We start from the raw sequence: 22,286 nt of genomic DNA on the forward strand, positions 1-22,286 counted from the left end.
TGTGTTGACTGTGGGCAAATGACAACTCCCTGCGGTTTTCCCGGCCAGATTTCAGAAGTGCTTTGCCGTTGCCTGCTTCGTAGAGCAGAGAGGGAGGGACTGCGAGTTGCTCTTTACAAGAAGTGCAGATCTTGAGATCAACAAAATGAAAATTAATGTCGAGGGAAGCAAGGTTTTACTCTTAGGCGGGGAAAACCAAAGACACCAGCTACCTTGGAATCCTAGTGGACGGTCAGTTAAACATGAGCCGGCAGTGTGCAACAGCAGCCCAAAAAGCTAACACAATAGTTGTATAATTGTATGAAACTATACAGGAAGGACAGAATCAAAATTGCGTGGCGTATTAGTGCCTCTTTAGAAAACCTCAGTAAGACCCTACCTGGGATACGACATCCAGTTTTGGTCACTACGTTACAAAAACAGATGATGAGACTTTGGGAAAAGTGCAGAGAAGAGCAACAAAGATGATCACGGGAGACTAAAACATGTGAAGAACAGTTGCAGGAACTGGGAATGGCTAGTTTAGAGAAAAGAAGGACTAGGGGTGCCGTGATAGCAGTCTTTCAGTATTTGAGGGGCTGCCACAAAGAAGAATGGGTCAACTTATTTTTCCAAAACATCAGAGGCCAGGACAGGAAACAATGGGTAGAAACTAATCAAGGAGAGAAGCAACCCGGAATTAAGGAGAAACCTCTTAACGGTGAGGACAATCAACCAGAGGAACGGAAGTTGCCTTCAGAAGTTGTGGGTGCTTCATCACTGAAGGTTTTTAAGAAGAGACTGGGCAGCCGCTCGTCTGAAATGGGATCACGCATGCCATAGGTGGCATGCGGAGCCATATCTGCCAGCACACGAGCCTTCAGCTCCAATATGCATGCGCGTGCCAGCCAGCTGATTTTCGGCCTTCTGGAGGGCCAGAGGAAGTCGTTTTCACCCTCCCCAGGCTCCAGGAAAGCCTCCGGAGCTATGGAGGACAAAAAACACTGGAAGTTTGGAAACAATCCGTTCCCGGCTTCCGTGGGGGGCCTCCCTCGGCTCCCCTGGAGGAAATACCAAGCTCAGCTTGGAGGCAAGCAGTGCAGCATGCGTGGGGGGGGGAGTGTGGGGTGTGAGTATGCATGCATGCACATGTGGGGGCATGCTTTGCATTATGGGTACTGGCACGCATGTGTGCTATTTCTGACACCCAACAACAAAAAGGTTAGCCATTCCTGGTATTGAGTCTCCTGTTTGAGCAGGGGATTGGACTAGAAGACCTCTAAGGACTCTTCCAGCTGTATTCTAACACAATATCTTCATGGGAAGTTAACTTCGAGAGATCCAGAGTCTGGGCTCTTGCAAACCACCTAGAAACAGTAGACATCAAGACAACTTTGTCAGAAGTGCCTGGATTTTGACACTCTCTCGTTCATGGGAAAATATTCAGTCCTTCAGAAATATGGTGGGAATCCAGTAGGAACTCGACACCAAGCCAGTTTGACCAAACGTTTTTCCCCCCCGTCATGCTTTATGAGAAGCAGACCAACTAATCCATGGGAAGAGAACAGGTTGTTGATTTTAGAGCCGAGGCACCTTTCAACTCTTTTGAAATCAGAAGGATTCTTTTTTTCTTTTCTTTTTTTGAAATCTGTGTCACCCAAAGTGACAAAATGTTTATTTTTCCTCCAGCAGAGTGGCTCACTTAGTCGGTGGCATTCTCAGGTGAGCTGACTTTTGGCTGGCTGACAGGCAGCAAATGGAGCTGCCCTAAAAAAACAAAATAAAAAAGCCCAAAGGAAATGACTTTTTCAACTTAGAAGAGAGTAGGATTCCTTCAGAGAAGAGGACAGAGGTCAAGCGTTGGGCACCGGTGCTTGGCATGCCAAGCATCCCAAAATTTGACCTACAGATCCCGCTGAGCAGATTGGGAAAATTTGGGACCAATCATGCAATTGTGCAAAATTGGCTTTCGAGGATAATTTGCCATGAAGTGGCCTGGGCCTTTCGAAGTGGAAGAGAGAGAATATTTAGAATAACAGAGTTGGAAGGGACCTTGGAGGTCTTCTAGTCCATCCCCCTGCTTAGGCAGGAAACCCTACACCACTTCAGACAAATGGTTAACCAACGTCTTCTTTAAAACGTCCAGTGTTGAGCATTTACTTCTGAAGGCAAGATGTTCCTCTGATGAATTTTTCTAACTGTCAGAAAATTCCTCCTCACTTCTAAGTTGCTTCTCTCCTTGATTAGTTTCCATCCTTGCTTCTTGTCCTGCTCTCAGGTGCTTTGGAGAATAGCTTGACTGCCTCCTCTTTGTGGCAGCCCCTCAAATATTGGAACCCTGCTATCATGTAGCAGTGACGGAGGGAGAGGGAGAGGGAAAGAAAGGAATGGATAGATGGATTGATTGATGGATGGATGCAGATACACAATCAGACTTGCAAAATTATCTGGTTGTAGCCATTCACCATAAAATTATTACTACCTGTGGAGTTGAATCCTTGGCCTGGTCTACCTGGTGGGTCTGTTGCTGCAGTGCCTGTTTTTGTATCAGATCTATTTCAATATGTTCACATTTAGGGTGCCCTCAAAGAAAGAAAGGAACTCTGCTAAAACAGGAATGGCTCTCTTTCTAGGACTGGGGAAAAGTGGGCTATTTTTTTAAAAAAACACGAACCCAGTTCTGACGATCTAGTTATGAGAGCACACAGGAGGATCCTCACCGTTCACAGACGGACAGCACCCAAAAAGCAATGATCCAGAGCCCCATCGTAAAGATCAGCAGCACACGGCCCGGCTGGCTGTTGACCATCACCCGTAACACGAAAGGGTACTGGAAGTGGATCTTGTTGAGGGACCCGATGCTGCGGTAAGAGGCATCTCCCAGCACGCTACTCCGCAGTAGCACGGCTCGAGGAACCAGGTAGAGGCGAAGGAACATCACCAGGGAGAGTAACATGTCAACATCCGAGAGGAAGACGTAGGTCTGTTCCGGCTTGGGATCTAAGCAAAAGAAGTCTCCCACTGGGAAAGGGTGAAGGGAGCAGACTAAAAACTCAAGCATGATGAAAGCCAGTTTTGGAGTGCTGACTGCAATTCGCCAATCGGTGAGGGCATTATCCAGCATGAAGAGCTACAAGGCAAAGGGAACATGAGAGCATGAATGAGCCGGAAGCAAAGCTTCTCTCTGTAAAATTGTCCCACTGTTGGAACTCATTGTTAGAATGTATTTCTAGGCAGCAACCACAGTAGTATTCAGCCAATAGATGGCACTATTTACAAGTTTGGATCTATGGTATACACTCTATGCTCTTTCGTTCTAAGTAAAGTTTCCTGTTTCCTCTTAACAGTAATATAGTTGAGCAGTAAAGCACATGGTGACTGTGCCCATTGTTTGCTCTATGTGATGCTTTAGATAAACAGAATTTCTGACACCCTCCCAATCAACTGGGCATATGAGGAGCACGATGCACAACTTTTCATGGAGGAAAGGTTGTTAACAATCATAAATATGAACCAGCTGCCAAGCATCTGAATTATGATCATGTGATCATGGGGATGCTGCAAAGGTCATAATTGTGGAAAAAATTGCCATAAGTCATATTTTTCAGTGCCGTTGTAACTTTGAATGGTCACTAAACAAACTGTTGTAAGGTGAGCACTACCTGTACGGTTGAGAGAGTGGGTCTAAGCCTGAGTTACACAGGGAGCTTCTGTGCCTGAGGGGGTGTAGAACACGGGCCTCTCTACTCCTAGTCCAGCACCTTCCCCTCCACCCCAGAGTGATTATTGGGCTAAGAGAAATAGATTGGGTCAGAGTCACCCAAGAAACTTCAACGTTTAGAATAGACGAGCTTCTGGGCCTTCCTACTCCTAGCTGAACACCTCTATTATTATACCATGTTGGCTGTTGGTCTGAGAGAAAAGGCTGTGAATTTTGGTCTCTCTGCTCCTAGTCCAACCCATCACCCCTACTCGAAGAGAAGAGAAGAGAAGGGAAGAGAAGAAGTGGAGTGGAGTGGAGTGGAGTGGAGTGGAATGGAATAGAATAGAATAGAATAGAATAGAATAGAATAGAATAGAATAGAATAGAATAGAATAGAATAGAATAGAATAGAATAGAATAGAATAGAATAGAATAGAATAGAATAGAATAGAATAGAATGAGTGGAATGGAATGGAATGGAATGGAATGGAATGGAATGGAATGGAATGGAATGGAATGGAATAGAATAGAATAGAATAGAATAGAATAGAATAGAATAGAATAGCAGAGTTGGAAGGGACCTTGGAGGTTTTCTAATCTAACCTCCTGCTTAGACAGGAAACCCCCCTATACCACTGTTGGTGAACCTTTTCAGCATTGAGTGCCAAAATGGGAGCATGCACATGCATGTGTGCTGGAAACCGGCAAAGCAGCTGGCCTTCATGCGTGCATGTGTGCCAGAAATCAGAAGACCAGTTGGCCGATGTGCATGCACATGCCGCAAACTGGAAGATAGTCTTCCCGGCGTGCATTTGTGCACTGGGTGGCTGCTCTTCTGGTTTCTAATGCTCCTGTGTGCATGATAACCAGCTGGTCAGTGTGCCGGAACCCGGAAGAGCCACAGGTGATAGCTCGTGTGCCCGGAGAGATGGCTCTGCGTGCCACTTCTGGCACGCATGCCATAGGTTTGCCATCACGGCCCTATCCCATTCAGACAAACCTTTGAATGCTCCAATGTTTAAAACTTCCAGTGTTGGAGCATTCACAATATCTGGAGGCAAGTTGTTCCACTGATTAATTGTTGGTTCTTAAGATGGGGAACATGTCAGGCCCTGAGTCCCCACCCAGGAAGCTACAACCTGCGTCTCCCTTCTCCTCACCCTGGGCTTTCGCCACACCTCCTCAGTGACTCCCTTGCCCAATATCACCCAGAGAGCTTCTATGATGGGTCTCCCCATTCCAAGTTCAGCACCTTCACCACTACCGCCCCACACTGGCTCTTAAGCAGAGAGGGAAGTCGTGGCCCAAAATCACTCAGGGAGCTCCCGCGGCTGAGAATGGATGAGAACCTGTTTCAAGGTATGTGTCAGAGAGGTTTGCGGTAGTCCGCAAACGTTTGACAGCTCCCTGCATCTGGAATCAGGCTTCTGTGGTTCAAGACAGCTAACACTTGAGTAATTTCCCCCTCGAGATCAGCATAAACCCTCTATTGTCAAAAGTTGCTGTTGCGGTATCACAAAAAATAAGGAATGGAACTGGATGCCAAGTGGCTTTTACGAAGCAAATAGAGATTATGCTTTGATGGATTACTTTCTGGAAGTGCAAAAGCTTTTATTGTTATTATTAAAATCAGTGCATAGGCTGCTGATAGTTTAGTCTTGACTTCTTGATGAGAGGGGAACTCAAAATTGCCCATCTAGCCAAATACAGGGAGTCCTCGACTGACGACCACAAGCGAGCCGCAAAATTTAGGTTGCTAAGTGAAATGTTTGTGAAGGGAGTTTGGTCCCGTTTTATGACTTTTCTTCCCACAGTGGTTAAGTGAATCATTGCAGTTCTTACGTTAGTAAAACGGTTGTGGAGTGAATCTGTCTTCCCCACTGACTTTGCTGGGCAGAAGGTCGCAAAAGAGGATCACAGGATCCCCGAAACATTGCAACGGTCATAAATATGAACCACTTGCCAAACATCTGAATTTTGATCAAGTGGAACGCTGTGATGGTTGTCAGCGTTAAAGACAGGTCATAAGGCACTTTTTCCCAGTCACGTTGTAACTTTGAACGGTCGCTAAACAACCTGTTGTAAGTCAAGGACTACATGTGGGTGCGGGCTTAGTTTTACATTTATACCAGGCCAATTTCAGCTGCATTGGTCAACTGGGGTTCGATATGCAGCCTAGTGTTTATCGTAATAGCTTTTCTGCTTTTATTACGTGATTTTGACGTGTGGCTTTGATTGCCAACGATAAATAGGGAGCTGCTCCATGACATGATTAATTGGAGTAGCAAGGAAGTCCTGGTAAACATATCAGCAAATGAAATGCCCTCTTATTTAAGGGCCTAAAATGCACTTCGGAGAAATGCCCATCAAAGTAACGTCGCCAATATCTCAGGGGCTTCCCCAAAGAAGAGGGAGTCAAGCTATTCTCCAAAGCACCTGAAGGCAGGACAAGAAGCAATGGGTGGAAACTAATCAAGGAGAGAAGCAACCTAGAACTAAGGAGAAATTTCCTGACAGTTAGAACAATTAATCAGTGGAACAACTTGCCTCCAGAAGTTGTGAATGCTCCAACATTGGAAGTTTTTAAGAAGATAGTTGGATAACCATTTGTCTGAAGTGGCGTAAGGTTTCCTGCAGTGGTGGGCGTGGCTTGGTGAGCATGGCAGGGGAAGGATACTGTAAAATCTCCATTCCCTCCCCACTCCAAGGGTAGGATTCTGTAAATTTCCATTCCCTCCCCACTCCAGGGAAAGGATACTGTAAATTCTTCAATCCCTCCCCACTCCAGGGGAAGGGTACTGCAAAATCCCCATTCCCTCCCAATCTGCTGGGACTCGGGAGGCAGAGAATAGATGGGGGCGGGGCCAGCCAGAGTTGGTATTGCTGGTTCTCCAAACTACTCAAAATGTCCACTGCCGGTTCTCCAGAACTGGCCAGAACCTGCTGAATACCACCTCTGGTTTCCTGCCTAAGCAAGGGGTTGGACTAGAAGACCTCCAAGATCCCTTCCAATTCTGTTATTCTATTCTACAACCACTTTAATCCTCAGCTGCCCAAAGTCACTGCCACCCGTCACAGCTTGGCAGTAGCTGGGTGAACCCGCCATGACTCAGCCAGGAAATGGTGCTCTCCAATCAGCAACGGAGATCAAACAGTCCACAGGAAAGAAAGAAAAATTATTCTGAAGTATATTTTCCGACTGTCGCTGACTCGCCCGCCACAAACCAAGGCATGTTCAGCTCTACAGAAGGGGAGGATTAAGTGTCTGGGCTGGCCAGTCAGCCTTTGGAAGAACAAGTCTCGACTTCAGCCTGATCTGTTTGGCATTTTCCAATCCTGAGCACTATTTATACATGGATTTATTCAGAAGTAACCTGTATGTGGCGAACGCAGTTCCCTCTCTTTGCTTTTGACTGCTAAAACTAGAGCAGGGCGACATGCGCAGTTAATGTTACTGTTCTTTAATCTTATTTGTTAAGGAGGGTATTGGCTGAGGCTCAGCACTCCCCCAAAGGGGTCTTAAGGGGGCCAGGTTTCAGGGGTTTTATCATGCTCAAAAGGGTGGCTCAGTGGCTAAGATGTTGAGCTTGTTGATCAAAAGGTCAACAGTTCAGTAGTTCGAATCCCTAGCACCGTGTAACAGTGTGAGGTCCCGTTACTTGTCCCAGCTTCTGCCATCCTAGCAGTTCGAAAGCAAGTAAAAATGCAAGTAGAAAATTGGAACCACCTTTGGTGGGAAGGTAACAGTGCTCCATGCGCCTTCGGCGTTTAGTGATGCTGGACACATTACCGCAGAGACGTCTTTGGATAGCGCTGGCTCTTCGACTTTCAAACGGAGATGAGCACTACCCCCTAGAGTCGGGAACGACTAGCACATATGTGCAAAGGGAACCTTTACCTTTACCTAGAGTGCTCAAATTTTGGGGAGAACTACCACTGTACCCAAAATAGATATATATTCCAATTGCTGAAATGGGCGACTGTAGGAATCAGACAAATAAACAAATTTCTTGTGCCAGATTTGAGACTGATTGTTTATATAATTTGTTTGGTTTTTGGTTGATTTGTCATTTATTTTATATATCAGGTGTTTTCAATTCGATTATATAGAAGGTGAAGGATGTGTGAAGATGGCATTTAATTTCGTTGTAAGAGATGCAATGACAATAAAGTAAACTATTTTGTCTATCACATTTCTACATTGTCCAGCTCCTCTGAATCGTCTTCGTGAACTTAAAATAACTAAGGTCAGTAAATTATCTTAGCCATCTCAGTTCTCCGATGCTTCTTTGCAAATTTTGGAACCCACACGTGTAGTTTTTAACACGAAACAGATAAGGGAAGTGATTCAACACCAGGGCAGAGTAAGATTATTGGGAGGTTGTTTTTAAACAAACTTTTACACTTATTCTTTAGTTGCGTTGAATTTGTATTAAAGGAGCCTGCGTCCAATTTCTGAAGTGCAGCTCGTGGGACACCAGATAAAGAAGGAATCTAGCCTTAATTTGAAATCAGCTGTTTTTGATTAAGCTATTTCTATAAACATGTATAAATGTATGAAGTCTCATTTTGGGCTGATGGGGTGAATTATTCTAGTTGTTCCTCTCCTTTAATAATTCTGGTTGCACCTGGCATGTGTAAAACACCGATTACTTCCACCTCCTTGCAACTCAGATAAGTATTTTCATTTTCTTATTATTTATTATTTATTTATTATTTATTTTATTGAACTTATTAGTCGCCCCCTCTCCCCACAGGGACTCGGGGCGACGTACAGAGCAATAATCAAGATAGCACCATAAAATCGTGCAGAGGAGGTAAAAATAAGTCCATAAATAAGCATACTTACAAAGTTTAAAACCCCAAAAATATTAAAAACAAAATTTCCCATTGTAAAATGACCTGGGGTGGCAAGATAGTAACGTTATGCCAGGCCGGCTTGACAAAACAGGTAGGTCTTCAGCTTCATATTATTAGAGGAATGGCATCTGCAAAGTATGCCAAAGTTTGGCCATAACAATCTTTTTGTTATGACATAATTAAAATGAAGATTGTTGATCCTGGCAGACATGGGCTAAGTAAACCTGTCCTACCCCAAGTCAACGTTTGTTGTTTTTCAGGTCTCGTTCTGGGGTAGCTCCCATATTTATGGGATAATTTCTCCACGCTGCCCTCCATTTATCCAGTTTGTTTAGTGACTATTCAAAGTTACAACAACACTGAAAAAAGGTGGGGTTGAAAAACTTTAGCAACCGGTTCTGTGCCTGGTTGCTAGATGGGTGTGGCCTGGGGGGCGTGGTCTCCTCAGCCTCCTCACAGAAAGGGGGGTTCACCCTCCCCAGACTATGGGTGCTTTCCTTGAGCCTCCGGGAGGGCAAAAACGGTCTCCCCAAGGCTCCTGAGCCTCTCCGGAGGTCGGAAATGGGCCCGTTTCCGAACTTCTGGGAGGCCTGTTTTTCGTCCTCCCCAGGCTCCGGAAGCTTTCCCTGAGCCTCTGGGAGGGTGAAAACGTCCTCCCTTGGGTTCTGGAGGCCCTCCGGAGGCTGGAAACAGTTTCATTTCCGGACTTCCGGGACTTCCGGAACTTCCAGTAGGCCCATTTTTTGCCCTCCCAATCTGGTACGATAAACAAGCTGCGTGGAGACTCCTGGGAGCGGGGCCAGCCATTCCTCGAAACAACCGGTTTGGTGAACCAGATGCAAAATTAGCATCTGCTTCACCCGAACTGGTCTGAACCAGCTGAATCCCACCCCTGCTGTCCAGGCTCTTCTCGATGGCCCACCCACAACTTCTGGAAGCAAGCAGTTCCACTGACTAATTGTTCTCATTGACAGGAAATTTCTCCTTAATTCTAGGTTGGATCCCTCCTTGGTAAGTTTCCAGCCATTACTTCTTGTCCTGCCCTCAGATGTTGTGGAGAATAGATGGGCCATCCCTCTTCTTTGTGACAATCCTTCAAATATTGGAAGACTGCTATAACGTCACCCCTAATCCTTCTGGTTTGTTCTCCTTGAAACCAACCTGATGGGTAAGAATTCCTTGTTGCTGTATGTCTCCAGAGCAGAGGTAGGTTTTCTGGGTTCATAAAAGGCAACAGATGCTATTCATAACCCATGAAAGGGATGAGCCCATCTAACTAAGGTAGCCGTTGAGATGGATAACCTTGTTGGGTGAGTCTCAACGGTTCTCTGCTCCTTATTTTATCTTGTGCTGCTTTGTAGAAACTCTTAGAAGCTTCCCTGGGTCAACAGCTCTCCCGCTGGATTCCAAACATTGAGGTGAGACTCGGGGATGCAATGGGAAGCCCTCCACCAAATTCAATTAAAATAGGCTGAAGCTCCCAATAGATGCCAGCAGCATCACCCACCCTCCCTCATACTTACCTGGATCTCTTTGACGTGGAAGGCAAAGATCAGGATCAATAATCCCACCGTAGAGAGGGTGATGAGGCACTTGGTCATGAAGGCGTAAGCAAACCACTGAAAGGAGAGCAAGAAAGAAGAAATGTGTGAAGGAAACTCCTCAGGTCCAAGGGCCTGAGACCAACGAAGGCTTGAGAGGTCTCCCCTTGGTTAGAGAAGAACCTCTAATGCTCCTTCCTTCAAGTCTTCCCCGTGGCTAGTTTGACTTCCGTTCCAGTCAAACAGGGGACTGTGACCGCCATGTTCCCTCTGGCCAGAGGTGGGCTGCTTCCGGTTTGGATTGGTTCAGACATGAAGTTGAGGGGTTTGAACCCAGCTTTTCCCACCCTCCCCCTATGCAGATTGGTGGAATGCAATTCCCTGAATTCCCAACTGAAGCAGGGAATTGGGAGAGTTTCCATCTCAACGTGTGTCCTCAGGATGTCATGTTTCATTGAAAAATTGATAGTTGAGGAAGATTTATATAAGCCCACTTTGTCTTGTTTTGTGTGTGACATTTGTAGGCCTTTTTCATGGTACAGTTATGGAGAAATTTCTACTTTTATGGGGATTATATTTTACGAAGAGGAAGAGGAAGAGGAAAGAAGGAGGAAGAAATTGGAATTTTTAAGGGGATTATAGAGGAGGAGGAAGAGAAAGAAGAAAGAAGAAGAGGAAGAAGAGGAAGAGGAAGAGGAAGAGGAAGGAAGGAAGGAAGAAGAAAGAAAGAAAGAAAGAAAGAAAGAAAGAAAGAAAGAAAGAAAGAAAGAAAGAAAGAAAGAAAGAAAAAGAAAGAAGAAGAAAGAAAGAAAGAAAGAAAGAAAGAAAGAAAGAAAGAAAGAAAGAAAGAAAAAAGAGAAAGAAAAAGAAAAAAAGAAAGAAAAAGAAAGAAAGAAGAAAGAAATTGTAATTGTAATTTTTAAGGGGATTATAGAGGAGGGGGAGGAAGGAGGAGGAGGGGGGAGGAGGAGGGGGGAGGAGGAGGAGAAGAAGAAGAAGAGGCGGAGGAGGAGGAGGAGGAGGAAGAAGATGAAGAAGAAAAAGAAAAGAAAGAAAGAAAGAAAGAAAGAAAGAAAGAAAGAAAGAAAGAAATTGGAATGTTTAAGGGGATTTATATCTGAGGAGGAAAAAGGAGGAGAAGGAGGAGGAAAAAAAGAGAAAAATTGGGATTTTTAAGAGGATTATATTGGAGGAGGAGGAAGAGAGAAGAAGGAAGAAGAGAGAAGGGGATCACTGTGACTTCTTACTACATGCCACCCTTTAAGCTGCCCCTTGAAAATGCCCTTGTTAAAACCATAACTAGATGCGCAGCCCTCTGCCTAGGTAAGCCATCCCACCGAGCCCGGCGTCCTGCCTTCCCACTAGGATCAGCCTCATACAACATTCCTTGCACTCTGGACATCTTGCTGGAGGGATTACAGTAGGCGAATTCACCAAAGCCAGGCCGATACCTGGCTGTCAGCCACGGAAGCTGCCTGGAACTCAAGAAACCGCCATGGCAGTCCGTTCAAGGTTAACAGAAGGAAGTCATTGTTCACACAGTTTAAACAAAAGATAATTAACAAGGGATTCGCTGCCCCGGAGGTCACATCTTGTCTGTGCTGAAGGATCCATTTTTGGTTCCCACTGGTTTTTTGGGATCAGAGACAACGTCAGTCTCCGGCGGCAGCTGTGGGGACCTCACGATCTCTACGGGCCCCTTCATGAGTCTTGCAGCGTTCCTCTTTTTTAAAGACAAACAGAGCACCTGGCTTGGTGCCCCGGCTGGAAATAGCCAAAATCAAACAGGCATTTCATTTCCCGCAATTCTCCTGGCGGGGTTTTGAGCTAGGCGCCGGTTGTTAAAGTCGCTTTTCCCCAGAGCCATTGTAATTTCAAACGGTCACTAAAGGAACAGTTGTAAGTCAAGAACTGCTTATACGTGCAGCTCCCAACACATCCCGTGCCATGTAAATGTAGCCTGTATCCCTAAAGACCTCGTCCAAATATTTGATGCCAACACCTGGTTCAAAATGCAGCGACAATGATTTGAGGACTTTTGGAACTTTTTAAAAAACTTTGTTACGCCTCTGTGCCCAAAACTGGCAGGGCAAGATGGCACACTTCCGTTGTCTTTATGAACTCTGAAACCTGACTCCACCTTTAAAATTCAGGCTTCCGGTCTTTGTCTCCGTGTCTCCCAGAGGAATCTCTTGTGGATTGGTATTTTTTTCAACCTTCTAGGGGAAATTTTCTATCTATTGCCAGACTTATTGGAGAGATTCTCTTCTGCCTGGTTCTTCTGCTCCCGGATTCACCTGGCTACCCTTCTTTTCTAACTGCTTACTTCATATTTGGACTGAACTTCTAACGTTATAAAGGATGGCATCTAAAAGACCCCCTCCTGGAAAACCTGGCTTTGCCACTTCTGCTCCAACATCCGCAACATCCAGTCCAGCCACACAGTCAAAGATAACAGAACTGATGCAACATAAGACTACAGAGATGGACTTTCAACAAATGCTTCAACAAATTCTACAGGGCCAGGAGGAAATCAAGAAACAGCTAAGGGAAATGAAAGATGAAATTAAAGAAAATCAAGCCCAAATATATAAGAACTCACAAAGACTGAATCTTGTGGAAGGGGGGGTGGAGGAGGTGAGGGGGGGGTGGAAGCTGTGCAGAAAGGGAACAAAGATCTTGACATCCAACAGATGAAATTAGAATTTGAGAGAATGTCCTATTATCTTAGATTTCAAAATGTTATAGAAGAAGATGGGGAAAATATAAGGGACATCATGACAAACATTCTGGCTGACTACACACACAAAGAAAAACAACAGATGGGGTGGGATATAGACCTGGTTTATAGAGTGAACTCAGCTTACGCTAGAACACACAATGTACCCAGGGAGGTTCACATTAAATTCCTTAGAAAAAGCACAAGAGATGAAATTCTGGGTGTACAAAGGGGGCAAGCATTGACATATCATGATATGGAGATAACCATTCTGAAGCAGATCCCTAAGAAGATTAGAGAAAAAAGAAAAAATTATTCGCAATTAGCGAATAAATTATACCAGAAAGGGGTGTGGTTTAGATGGTTGATGCCTGAAGGTATGCTGATATTCTGGGAGGAGACAAGAATTAGAATTAATTCACCCATAGAGGCGCAGGCCTTTATGGAAAAAAATAAAACACTCCTAGAGAAACCACCAGACACCACAACGGACACGCAGGACACGGGAGGGGCCAGAGCTCTGCCAGTGGAGGGAGATGGGGCAATAGCAAGAAGACTCAGATCACGGAAATAAATAAGAAAATCATATTATTATAAATTGACCGAAAGTGAAAATGGAATTATATTTGGATTTTATATTGTAATGTTTAATTTGATCGAATTTAATAATAGAACTAATATGCTGATTATAATCAATTATATACTAATGCATTATATATAAATGTATGTTACGGGTATGGAGGGAGGGATGCCTCTCACATTTTGCAACTGCCAAAATTTGTATACCTGTCCATTTACCCTTTTCCCTATAAATTTTGAAAAACCAATAAAAATTTTATTACAAAAAAAAAAATGCAGCGACTCCATTTTATGGCAGAAATCAGGAGTCTGGATGTGCCTTTCCCGACTAACCCCATTTATTTGAAGGCAAAAGCTTTTGCGAGGTGCCGTTCATGACATTCGATGCGCAAGCAGCTAGATTTTATGGACCTGCTGAGGTAAATTGCAGCACATCAAAACTTCTGCCTTAAAAAAAAAGTGCTACTAGGCTCCTTCTGAAGTTGTGGGAGTTTCATCCCTGGAAGCTTTCAAGAAGAGACTGGACTGTCATCTGTCCAAAATGGTGTAGGGCCTGCTTGGGCGCAGGGGTTGGACTAGATGACCCACAAGGTCTCTTCCAACTCTGTTAATCTGTAATCTGATTCTTGGCTGCCATAAAGTGAGCCACTTTTTCCTCTCATGTTGTAGCTTCTTTGATCCACCTCTCTCCTTCGTTTGATGCTTGTTTTCAACCTTGACAACTTGTATCATGGGTGGACTTACTCGGCCTGCCACGCCCTCAAACCTGTTCTCTTGGCAGCGCCATAGGCAGCGCCATTTTGTTTTTTGCTTCTGCGCATGTGCAGAAGCATTTTTTAGAATTGTGCATGTGTGCATGGAGCGCATCAAGTGGGCATGTGCAGCATGTCCCTGAGCGAACTGGCAGTAGCAGCAGCCAGAGCCCACCCCTACTTACAACCACAGTTGAGCCAAAAAGTTATGCTGCTAAGTGAGGAATGTGTTGAGTGAGCTTTGCCTCACTTTGACAACTTTTCTTGCTAGATTTCTTAAGTGAATCCCTTGCAGTTGTTAAGCTAGTCACATGGTTGTCACACGGTGACTTTGCTCGTCAGAAGGTCGCAAAAGGGGATCCCGTGAACACACACACACCCCGGGACGCTGCAACCGTCATAAATATGAAGCAGTTGTCAAGCATCCAAATGCAAGTCTCATGACCATGGGGAATACGGCAACGGTCGTTAAGTGTGAAAAAGGGCACTTTTTTCAGCATCATCGTAATTTTGGTCACTAAACAAACGGATGCAAGTCGAGGCCTATCTCTACTGTCTTTTCCTCCTTGCTGCATGGAAGGAGTTAAATTTTGCCACCTCAAACAAGGGCGAGGGGAGTGACTAAGGCTGTGCCAATAGACCAAATGTGTGATGGTGTTTTCTTGTTGCCGTGACATTCACCCAGATAAACTACCCTCACACCTGAGCCAGGTGCTTTTTAGAAGAAGCTGCCTGTTTTCAGTGAAGTCGGCTCTCCCCTCGGCCCTCCTGTCATAACTCTGGACACGCTTTTCCGCAAGCAGCGCAAAGAGCCATAAAACTTTACTTCGAAACGAGCTTTACAATCCAACTGTTTCCCCGTTCTTAAGGAAGCAGGTGCCACTTATATTCCAGCATCCTTGTAAACTCCCCTTTGAAGATGATAAGGGGCTCATGAAAAAAAAACTCAGGTACGTGTTGGTCCCGTCTCGAAGACGTGGCACTGCTCAAGTTTGATTTGAAAAGGAAAATAAAAAGCAATTCGATTCTGGGTATTGAAGGACAGCCAAGGCGGCAGAGGGAAAACATCCTCAATAAATAAGATTGTAACCAGGCAAAGTCCTTCAGGGATCAACAATCAAGGTTAATGAGCTGTGTTCACCCTATGCGCGCATAAATGCCTACGGTTATGTCATCCTCACGTGTGACCTTCCCAGCCAGCTTCCGAGAAGGAAGATGAATGTGGGAAGCTGGAATCACGTAAATGACCGTATGATTGACTTCACAACTGCAGGGATTCACTTAACAACTGTGGCACCACGCTCAGGTCAGAAGCACCGAGGCCCTTCTAAGTTGAAAGGATTAGCCGGTGACATCACCGTTACCTGGGGAATGCCCAGTTGAGGGTGTTTTGACCGAAGCTTCCCAAGAGCATGAAGCCAACTCCTGGTCCCGACAAAAAAACCCTTTTATTAATTGACTGTGAATTCTGCTCATTCACATCCAGCAAAGTCTTTCAAGGGAGGATTTACAGTCACAGACCTTATCTGGCTTGATATCTGCAAAACTTGGCAAGGAGTCTCGGAGAGTCACGAACCAATGAAGCGAACTAATGGTCTCCTGCAAACTCCACTCCCCTTTCACTCCTCTTTTATTTCCTCTGGGAGGGGCCGTTCATCGTCCACTGTGGCCTTACTCCCGAGACAACCCCTGTTCTTTAGCTCTTCCCTTCGTCTGGCAACTCCGCACATGCGCACACTGGGAACAGGCTCCAGCTGTTCTTCTGCCCCACTGATCTCTGACTCAGAAGGCAGCTGATAACTGTTGGATAGCCCTGACCCCAGTGGCGGGTTCCAGATCCCGTTGCAACTGGTACGGTGCAACAGGGCCCAGTGTCCACCACATGAATGCACACAGCATGCGGGCACACTCAGCTTCACCTCTGCGATGCTCCAACTGCTCGGCAGAGCATCGTGCAGGCACCGTACACTCCATGCACGTGCGCAGAAGCACTGAAGAGCTCAGATATAGGTAAGGATGGTGGGCAGGTGGCTAGGCCCTCCGGAGCACCATACCAGAACGGTACCCAGTGCTCCTGGCAGGCACCGGTACACCTGTACCGAGGCGTACCGCCTGCAGCCCAAAACTGCCTGGCCCTCTCTCTGCCTCCGACACAGAGCCCTCATCAGGGCCTTCCCCAGACTCCAAGACTGGTTCATATTCCTCCCCAACCTCCTCACTGTCCGAATCTGCTGCCAGCTCTGTTGGTCGCTGGCGGGCCACAACTGAGGTCTGTTTTCATGTCCCCAGCAGGAGCTAGAGCGAAGGACGTGAGCTAACCCTGTCCTATGGCAACAGGATTTTGAACACTTGCTAACCTGCATTTCCTAACCATGTGAGCCACCGTGCTCCTACAAGTGTGGCAAAAAAAAAGATTATACTATACACACACACACACATTCCATACAGACTTATAACATGCACATGTATACACACAGCAGGTTTCATCAAAGCACACCTAAGAGAGACTTTGTGGTTTATGGGATCTATTTCTTTCCTTTCTCCCCGAGTCTCCATTTCCTATTTCCCTGATCCAACATTAACCTGGGCCGGGCTAAGAGCTTGGCCCAAAGCCACCCCAAGAGTTTCCAACACCTTTTCCTGGAACTGAGAGAGAGAGGGGCCGTCTGAATGTCACACAGTTGCTTTATGCCTAAAGTGGAACTAGAACTCACAGCCTCCCATTTCCTGGCCTGGTGTCTTTTACCCAGTGGTGGGTTTCTACCAGTTCGGACTGGTTCGGCTGAAAATGGCAGCGACCCAGGCCTGCCACGCCCCTGAACCGGTTTTCCGGTTGGCACCATCGGTGGCGCCATCTTGTTTTTTGCTTCTGCGCATGCGCAGAGCGGTTTTTATTGCACTGCAGTTAAAGGGTTGGGCAACTCTGATATAGGTGGTCTCTATAAACAGGGTAAAGGTAAAAAAAATGTTTTGAGAGGTGTTGTTTAGCTGGGAAAATTTTAGCACGAAGGGAAGGAGACCTTTTCAGTGAGAGGAGGTGCAGCATCCCCATAGTCACACAGGATCTAAATTCGCATTTATGACCGTTTTGGTGTCCCACAACCATGTGGCCGCTGTTTTGTAACTTTCCAAACTCGCTTCCGACAAGCCAAGTCAACAAGCGCATAGGATTCATTTAACAACTGCAGTGATGGGCTTAGCAAAAAAAAAAAGGTCACAAAATGGGGCACGTCTCGTTGAACTGTCTGGTTTAGCAGCGGGAACAATGGGTTCAACTGTAGTTGTAAGTCAAGGATTACCGGTAGATCAGCATTTCTCGATGGGAGCAATTTTAAACTGTTGTCAACTTCGGCTGGCTGGCTGGGGAATTCTGGGAGTTGCGGTCCATCCATCTTAAAGTTGCCACGGTTGAGAAAGGCCACTCTAAACTCTCCTCCGTTTTCGCCAGCCCCAGCATCTTCTCTACCTTTTTGGAAGGAGAAGAGGGAAGTTCCCACCCCTTAGGATTGTTCAATCATGTTAGCACCTGTCACCAGGCTATCCAAATTCATATTTATCCTGACTCCAGTCCAGCTGCAGTATGTATTTTTCTCCAGTCGTAGCCATGAAGGGAGCGATTGTGCCTAAAGAAGAGGAACTTACTTGTTCCTTGGGCTCCGAGTATGTGCCAGAACAAGTTGGAGGAGAAAATAAAAGGAAAGGGGGGAAGGAGGAAAAGGTGTTTCCGGATAGAGAGCTCCCAGCAATATCAAGCAAAGCTTTTCTGTTTTTCTTTCCCTGCTGTGCTAAGAAACAAGGGGAACAAATGCTGCAGTTTCCAGAGATAAGATCTGGAACCCTATAAAGTTCCATCTATAAATCCAGTCATTAGGACCTCAAGACAAGTGTGCAAAATGCTTACCCTTCCTGTTTTATTTTTGCAACAACAATCTTGCAAGGGATTTGAACTTTGGATTTCCAATCCTGGACCAAGGTCTTAATAACGATTATGCATGGGATAGAATAAGAGATTTAGATTTAGAATTCTTTATTGGCCAAGTGTAATTGGACGCGCAAGGAATTTGTCTCCGGCGCATAAGCTCGCAGTGTGCCTATTAACAGCAAATAATAGCACATCAATCATAATAAACGACAATTGATAAATTGTAAGAAACCAATAGGAGAGAAACACCTTAGAACTAAGGAGAACTAAGGAGAGTGAGAACATTGAACATTGAATCAGTAGAACAACATCCCCCAGAAGTTGTGAATGTTCCAACACTTTGGAAGTTTTTAAGAAGATTTTGGAGAATGATTTGTCTGAATTGGAATAGGGTTTCCTGCCTAAGCAGGATGTTGGACTAGAAGACCTCCAAGGTCCCTTCCAATTCTGTTATTCTATTCTGTTCTGTTCTGTTCTGTTCTATTCTATACTAGTGTAGTCTGGTGTGGTGTGGTCTGGTCCGGTCCAGTCCATTCCATTCCATTCCATTCCATTCCATTCTATTCTATTCTATTCTGGAGAAGACAATAGGAAAGATGAAAGGATGAGAAAAGAAGACAAATGGGGCAGTGCTGTGGGAACGAAATGTTGACACGGAGGGGGAAAACTCTCTTTGTATTTAGCACGCAATGCCCTATAGCGGCATCCAGAGGGGAAAAGTCAAAATAGATTTATGTCCAGGATGTGAGGGGTCTATAGATATTTTCTCAGTCCTTTTTCTCGTTTATGCCGTATTCAGATCATCAAAGAAAATCAAGCTGGTTACAATTGTTTGGCAATACCTTGGGTCAAGAGACATAATTCCCACCAAAAAGCTTAAGCTGTGATTGTACGGGTAGTCCCGCTTAATGACCCATGGCCCTAATTCTGGCTCAATTTCAGTCATTAGTTGAGGACCACCTGTTTCCTGCATATGAGAGCTGATTCATCCAGGGGCCTCACCTGAGCTTACTCATACAGCAAAAATGCTTTGCACATAGGAAGGGTTAGACATCAAAAAGAATTTCAGTCTGATCAAAAGCAGAGACAAGCTTTGAACATACCATAAAGCCGTTATTTAAGGAGCTGTAGTTGGCTAAATGTGCCCAGTAGGTTTAAATCAGGGGTGTCCAAACTTGAGAACTTTAAGACTTGCGGACTTCAACTCGCAGAATTCCCCAGCCAGCCATGCTGGCTGGGGAATTCTGGGAATTGAAGTCCACAAGTCTTAAAATTCTCAAGTTTGGACACTCCTGGTTTAAATGATCGATCATGGTTTATAAACCACAAAAATGCTACGGTAGTCCAAAGGGTCTTATTTTGGAGGCAACGGTACTTCTTGTTTTTTTTCTTTGAAGACATTTTGCTTCTCATCCCAGAAGCTTCTTCAGCTCTGACAGGATGGTGGGGAATGGAAGGATTCCTTGCAGACAGCTGGTCTTTTGCAACCTTTTAGAGGGTCCTCAGACAGATGGACTATGGTTTAAGCAAATGCAATCTAAAGTCAAGAGTCTTGATCCAGAAAATCTGACTGCTCAGAAAGAAAGATCTGAGTCCAAGGAGAAATTCCTATTTTAATGATGCCGAATACACAAAGGAAGGAAATCAAGCCCACAGCCTAGCTGGCCCAGAACAGCGTGAAAAGACAGTTTTCTAAGATCTGGATTGAAGGCCAAATATGGCCTTAAGGTAAAGGTAAATGTTCCCTTGCTAGTGTGTGCTAGTCATTCCCGACTCTAGGGGGCGATGCTCATCTCCGTTTCAAAGCCGAAGAGCCAGAGCTGTCCGAAGACGCCTCCGTGGTCATGTGGCCGGCATGACTCAACTATAGAAGGCGCAGGGAACGTTGTTCCCTTCCCACCAAAGGCGGTTCCTATTTTTCTTCTTGCATTTTTACCTGCTTTCGAACTGCTAGGTTGGCCGAAGCTGGGACAAATATCGGGAGCTCACTCCATTATGTGGCGCTAGGGATTCGAACTGCCGAAATGCCAAGCGTGCTAATTGATAAGCTCCGTGTCTTAGCCACTGAGCCACTGCATCCCTAAACATATGGCCCTAGTTTCTCACAATACCACAAAGTCCATGTTGTGTGGCCCGCAGATCCTAGGCTGCCTTCGAGGCTTGCATGGTGTACGAGGGGAGAGCTGACATTGCTGCAAAAGGTACCTGGACAGACACACCTGGCTGAGCGTTCTTCTGTCCTCCCATTGCTGGCAAACATTCACCATGTGTCACTACCTTTGAACTGCTGCTAGCATTGTAATGTGTGACCCATTCAAGTTCCTCGGAAACAGCTCCCTACAGCTGACTAACCAGCCTTTCCTCAGAAATCAGAGCAGGGCAAGTGGTTGTCGGATAAATGGATATAAAACAGAAAAAACACAGGAGAGTCTTCCAGAACAAAGGAGGGGCCCCGCCCTTATGCCAGCAGTCGTTGGCACAAGAAGGCAGTTCAAGAATAAGTCATTCCGGGAGGAATTGCCTACTGATTTTGACCCATCCCGTGCTCCATCCAGTCCAGTGGTGGGATTCAAAAAAATTTACTACCGGTTCTGTGAGCGTGGCGTTGTGGGCATGGTGTGGCTTGGTGGGCATGGCAGGGGAAGGATACTGTAAAATCCCCATTCCCTCCCCACTCCAGGGGAAGGATACTGCTGCTGTGGACTAACTGGCCTGCAAGGTCCTTTCCAACTCTGTTAATCTGTAATCTATATGCAGATTTGAAAATACTGTAACCAGCGGTGGGATTCAGCCAGTTCGCACCGCTTCGGGAGAATCGGTTGTTAACTTTCTGAGCAGTTTGGTGAATTGGTTTTTGGAAGAAATCCTTAGGGCAGAGAACCGGTTGTTAAATTATTTGAATCCCACCACTGGCTGTAACCATCGTTTGGACAGGAGTTGGCTGTAAAGTGAGCTACCTTCTTAACTTTAAGAAGGCGGCTCATTTACATAATAATTTTGGATTTGGAAAAACTAAACAAAAATCCACAAATTGCAACCCCTTTAATAATAATAATAATAATAAATATTTATTTCTTAGCCGCACCCTCTCCCAAAGGACTCGGGGCGGCGTACAATAAAACATATGAAAAACATATATAGACAAGACATACATATAACAAAGACGTATACCAAGACATGTACAAGGAGGAGGCCGGCTAATGAATAAAAACAATTAAAATAATGGCATAATCTCGACAACTGTTCCACCCCTTGGTTAATTTTAATTGTCAATGTTAGCTTTTAAACTTTTATTCTTATTGGGGTTTTAACTTCTTTGATTATTGTATTTATTTATTTTTACCTCCTCCTTTGTAGTCCGTAGACCGTTGCTTGTGTACGTCGCCCCGAGTCCCTGTGGGGAGAGGGGGCGACTAATAAGTCTGATAAAATAAATAATAAATAAATAAATAAATAAAATCACAATGTTTAAAAAACCCCTAAATAATTGAATACAATTAAAATACCCAAATAAAAAACCCGTCAGGAGCGATATAGTTAGATCAAAGTTGAGCCAGGCCAGCTACTTGGAATAGGTGGGTCTTGAGCTTTATACGAAAGGAGCGGAGGTCAGAGGTATTCCTAATATCCTAATATCTTTGTACCAATCGCAGAACCTCTGAGTAATGCTTTCCTTCACGTTTCCGACAATTTCTCCGCTGTGTTCCAAAACACCAAAGACCAAAGCAGAAGAGAGCCAAAGTCTCTTTGCAGACTCAAGATCAGGGGCAGGGGGGGGGGGGAATCCTCATCCATCAAGGGAAACTGACGGGTGCCCTTTGGCGGCGGTCAGGCAGAGGCGAGGAGACGGCAATCCGGAATAAGGAAGAGCTGGTAGGGAAAGCAGACCTCTGAGCCGATATGGGGCACGTGTACCAAGGCCCCCTGGCCCTGCGCCAAATGTGGAGGAATTGTGCAATCCGCCAACTCCCAAACAAAAGGCCACTTTCTATCCCATTGGTAGCCCAAAACAAGGAAGTTCCTTCAAGATGCTTCCTCAAAGCTTTTCGGTCTGTCAATCCAAAAGCGAAGGCAGCACTCGGCGTTCCTGCGGGCCCCACAGGAAATCTTCCTCTTCCTCTCTTTGGCCTGCAGCATTGAGAAACCTAAACGGGTTTGCACTGGGCATTTTTCACACGCTGATCACTATGAGATTTAAAGGGGATTTAAGGCTAAGATGAATACAGGATCT

The 22,286-nt window shown here is 45.4% G+C and overlaps 1 protein-coding gene across 3 annotated transcripts in view; it reads right to left on the minus strand.

The window, feature by feature from the left end:
• Positions 1-22,286, minus strand: part of KCNN4 (potassium calcium-activated channel subfamily N member 4) — a 53,674-nt gene that overhangs the window by 15,099 nt on the left and 16,289 nt on the right. For all 3 annotated transcript variants that reach the window (XM_081962256.1, XM_081962257.1, XM_081962258.1), the window contains exons 2-3: positions 10,066-10,161; positions 2,700-3,109 (exon numbers count right to left, since the gene is read on the minus strand). In XM_081962256.1, coding sequence (XP_081818382.1) covers positions 2,700-3,109; positions 10,066-10,161 — 506 coding nt within the window. The remainder of the gene's footprint in view (positions 1-2,699; positions 3,110-10,065; positions 10,162-22,286) is intronic.

The sequence above is a fragment of the Natrix helvetica genome (assembly GCF_964273705.1).
Source record: "Natrix helvetica genome assembly, chromosome: 9".
In the NCBI taxonomy this organism is placed as follows: domain Eukaryota; kingdom Metazoa; phylum Chordata; class Lepidosauria; order Squamata; family Natricidae; genus Natrix; species Natrix helvetica.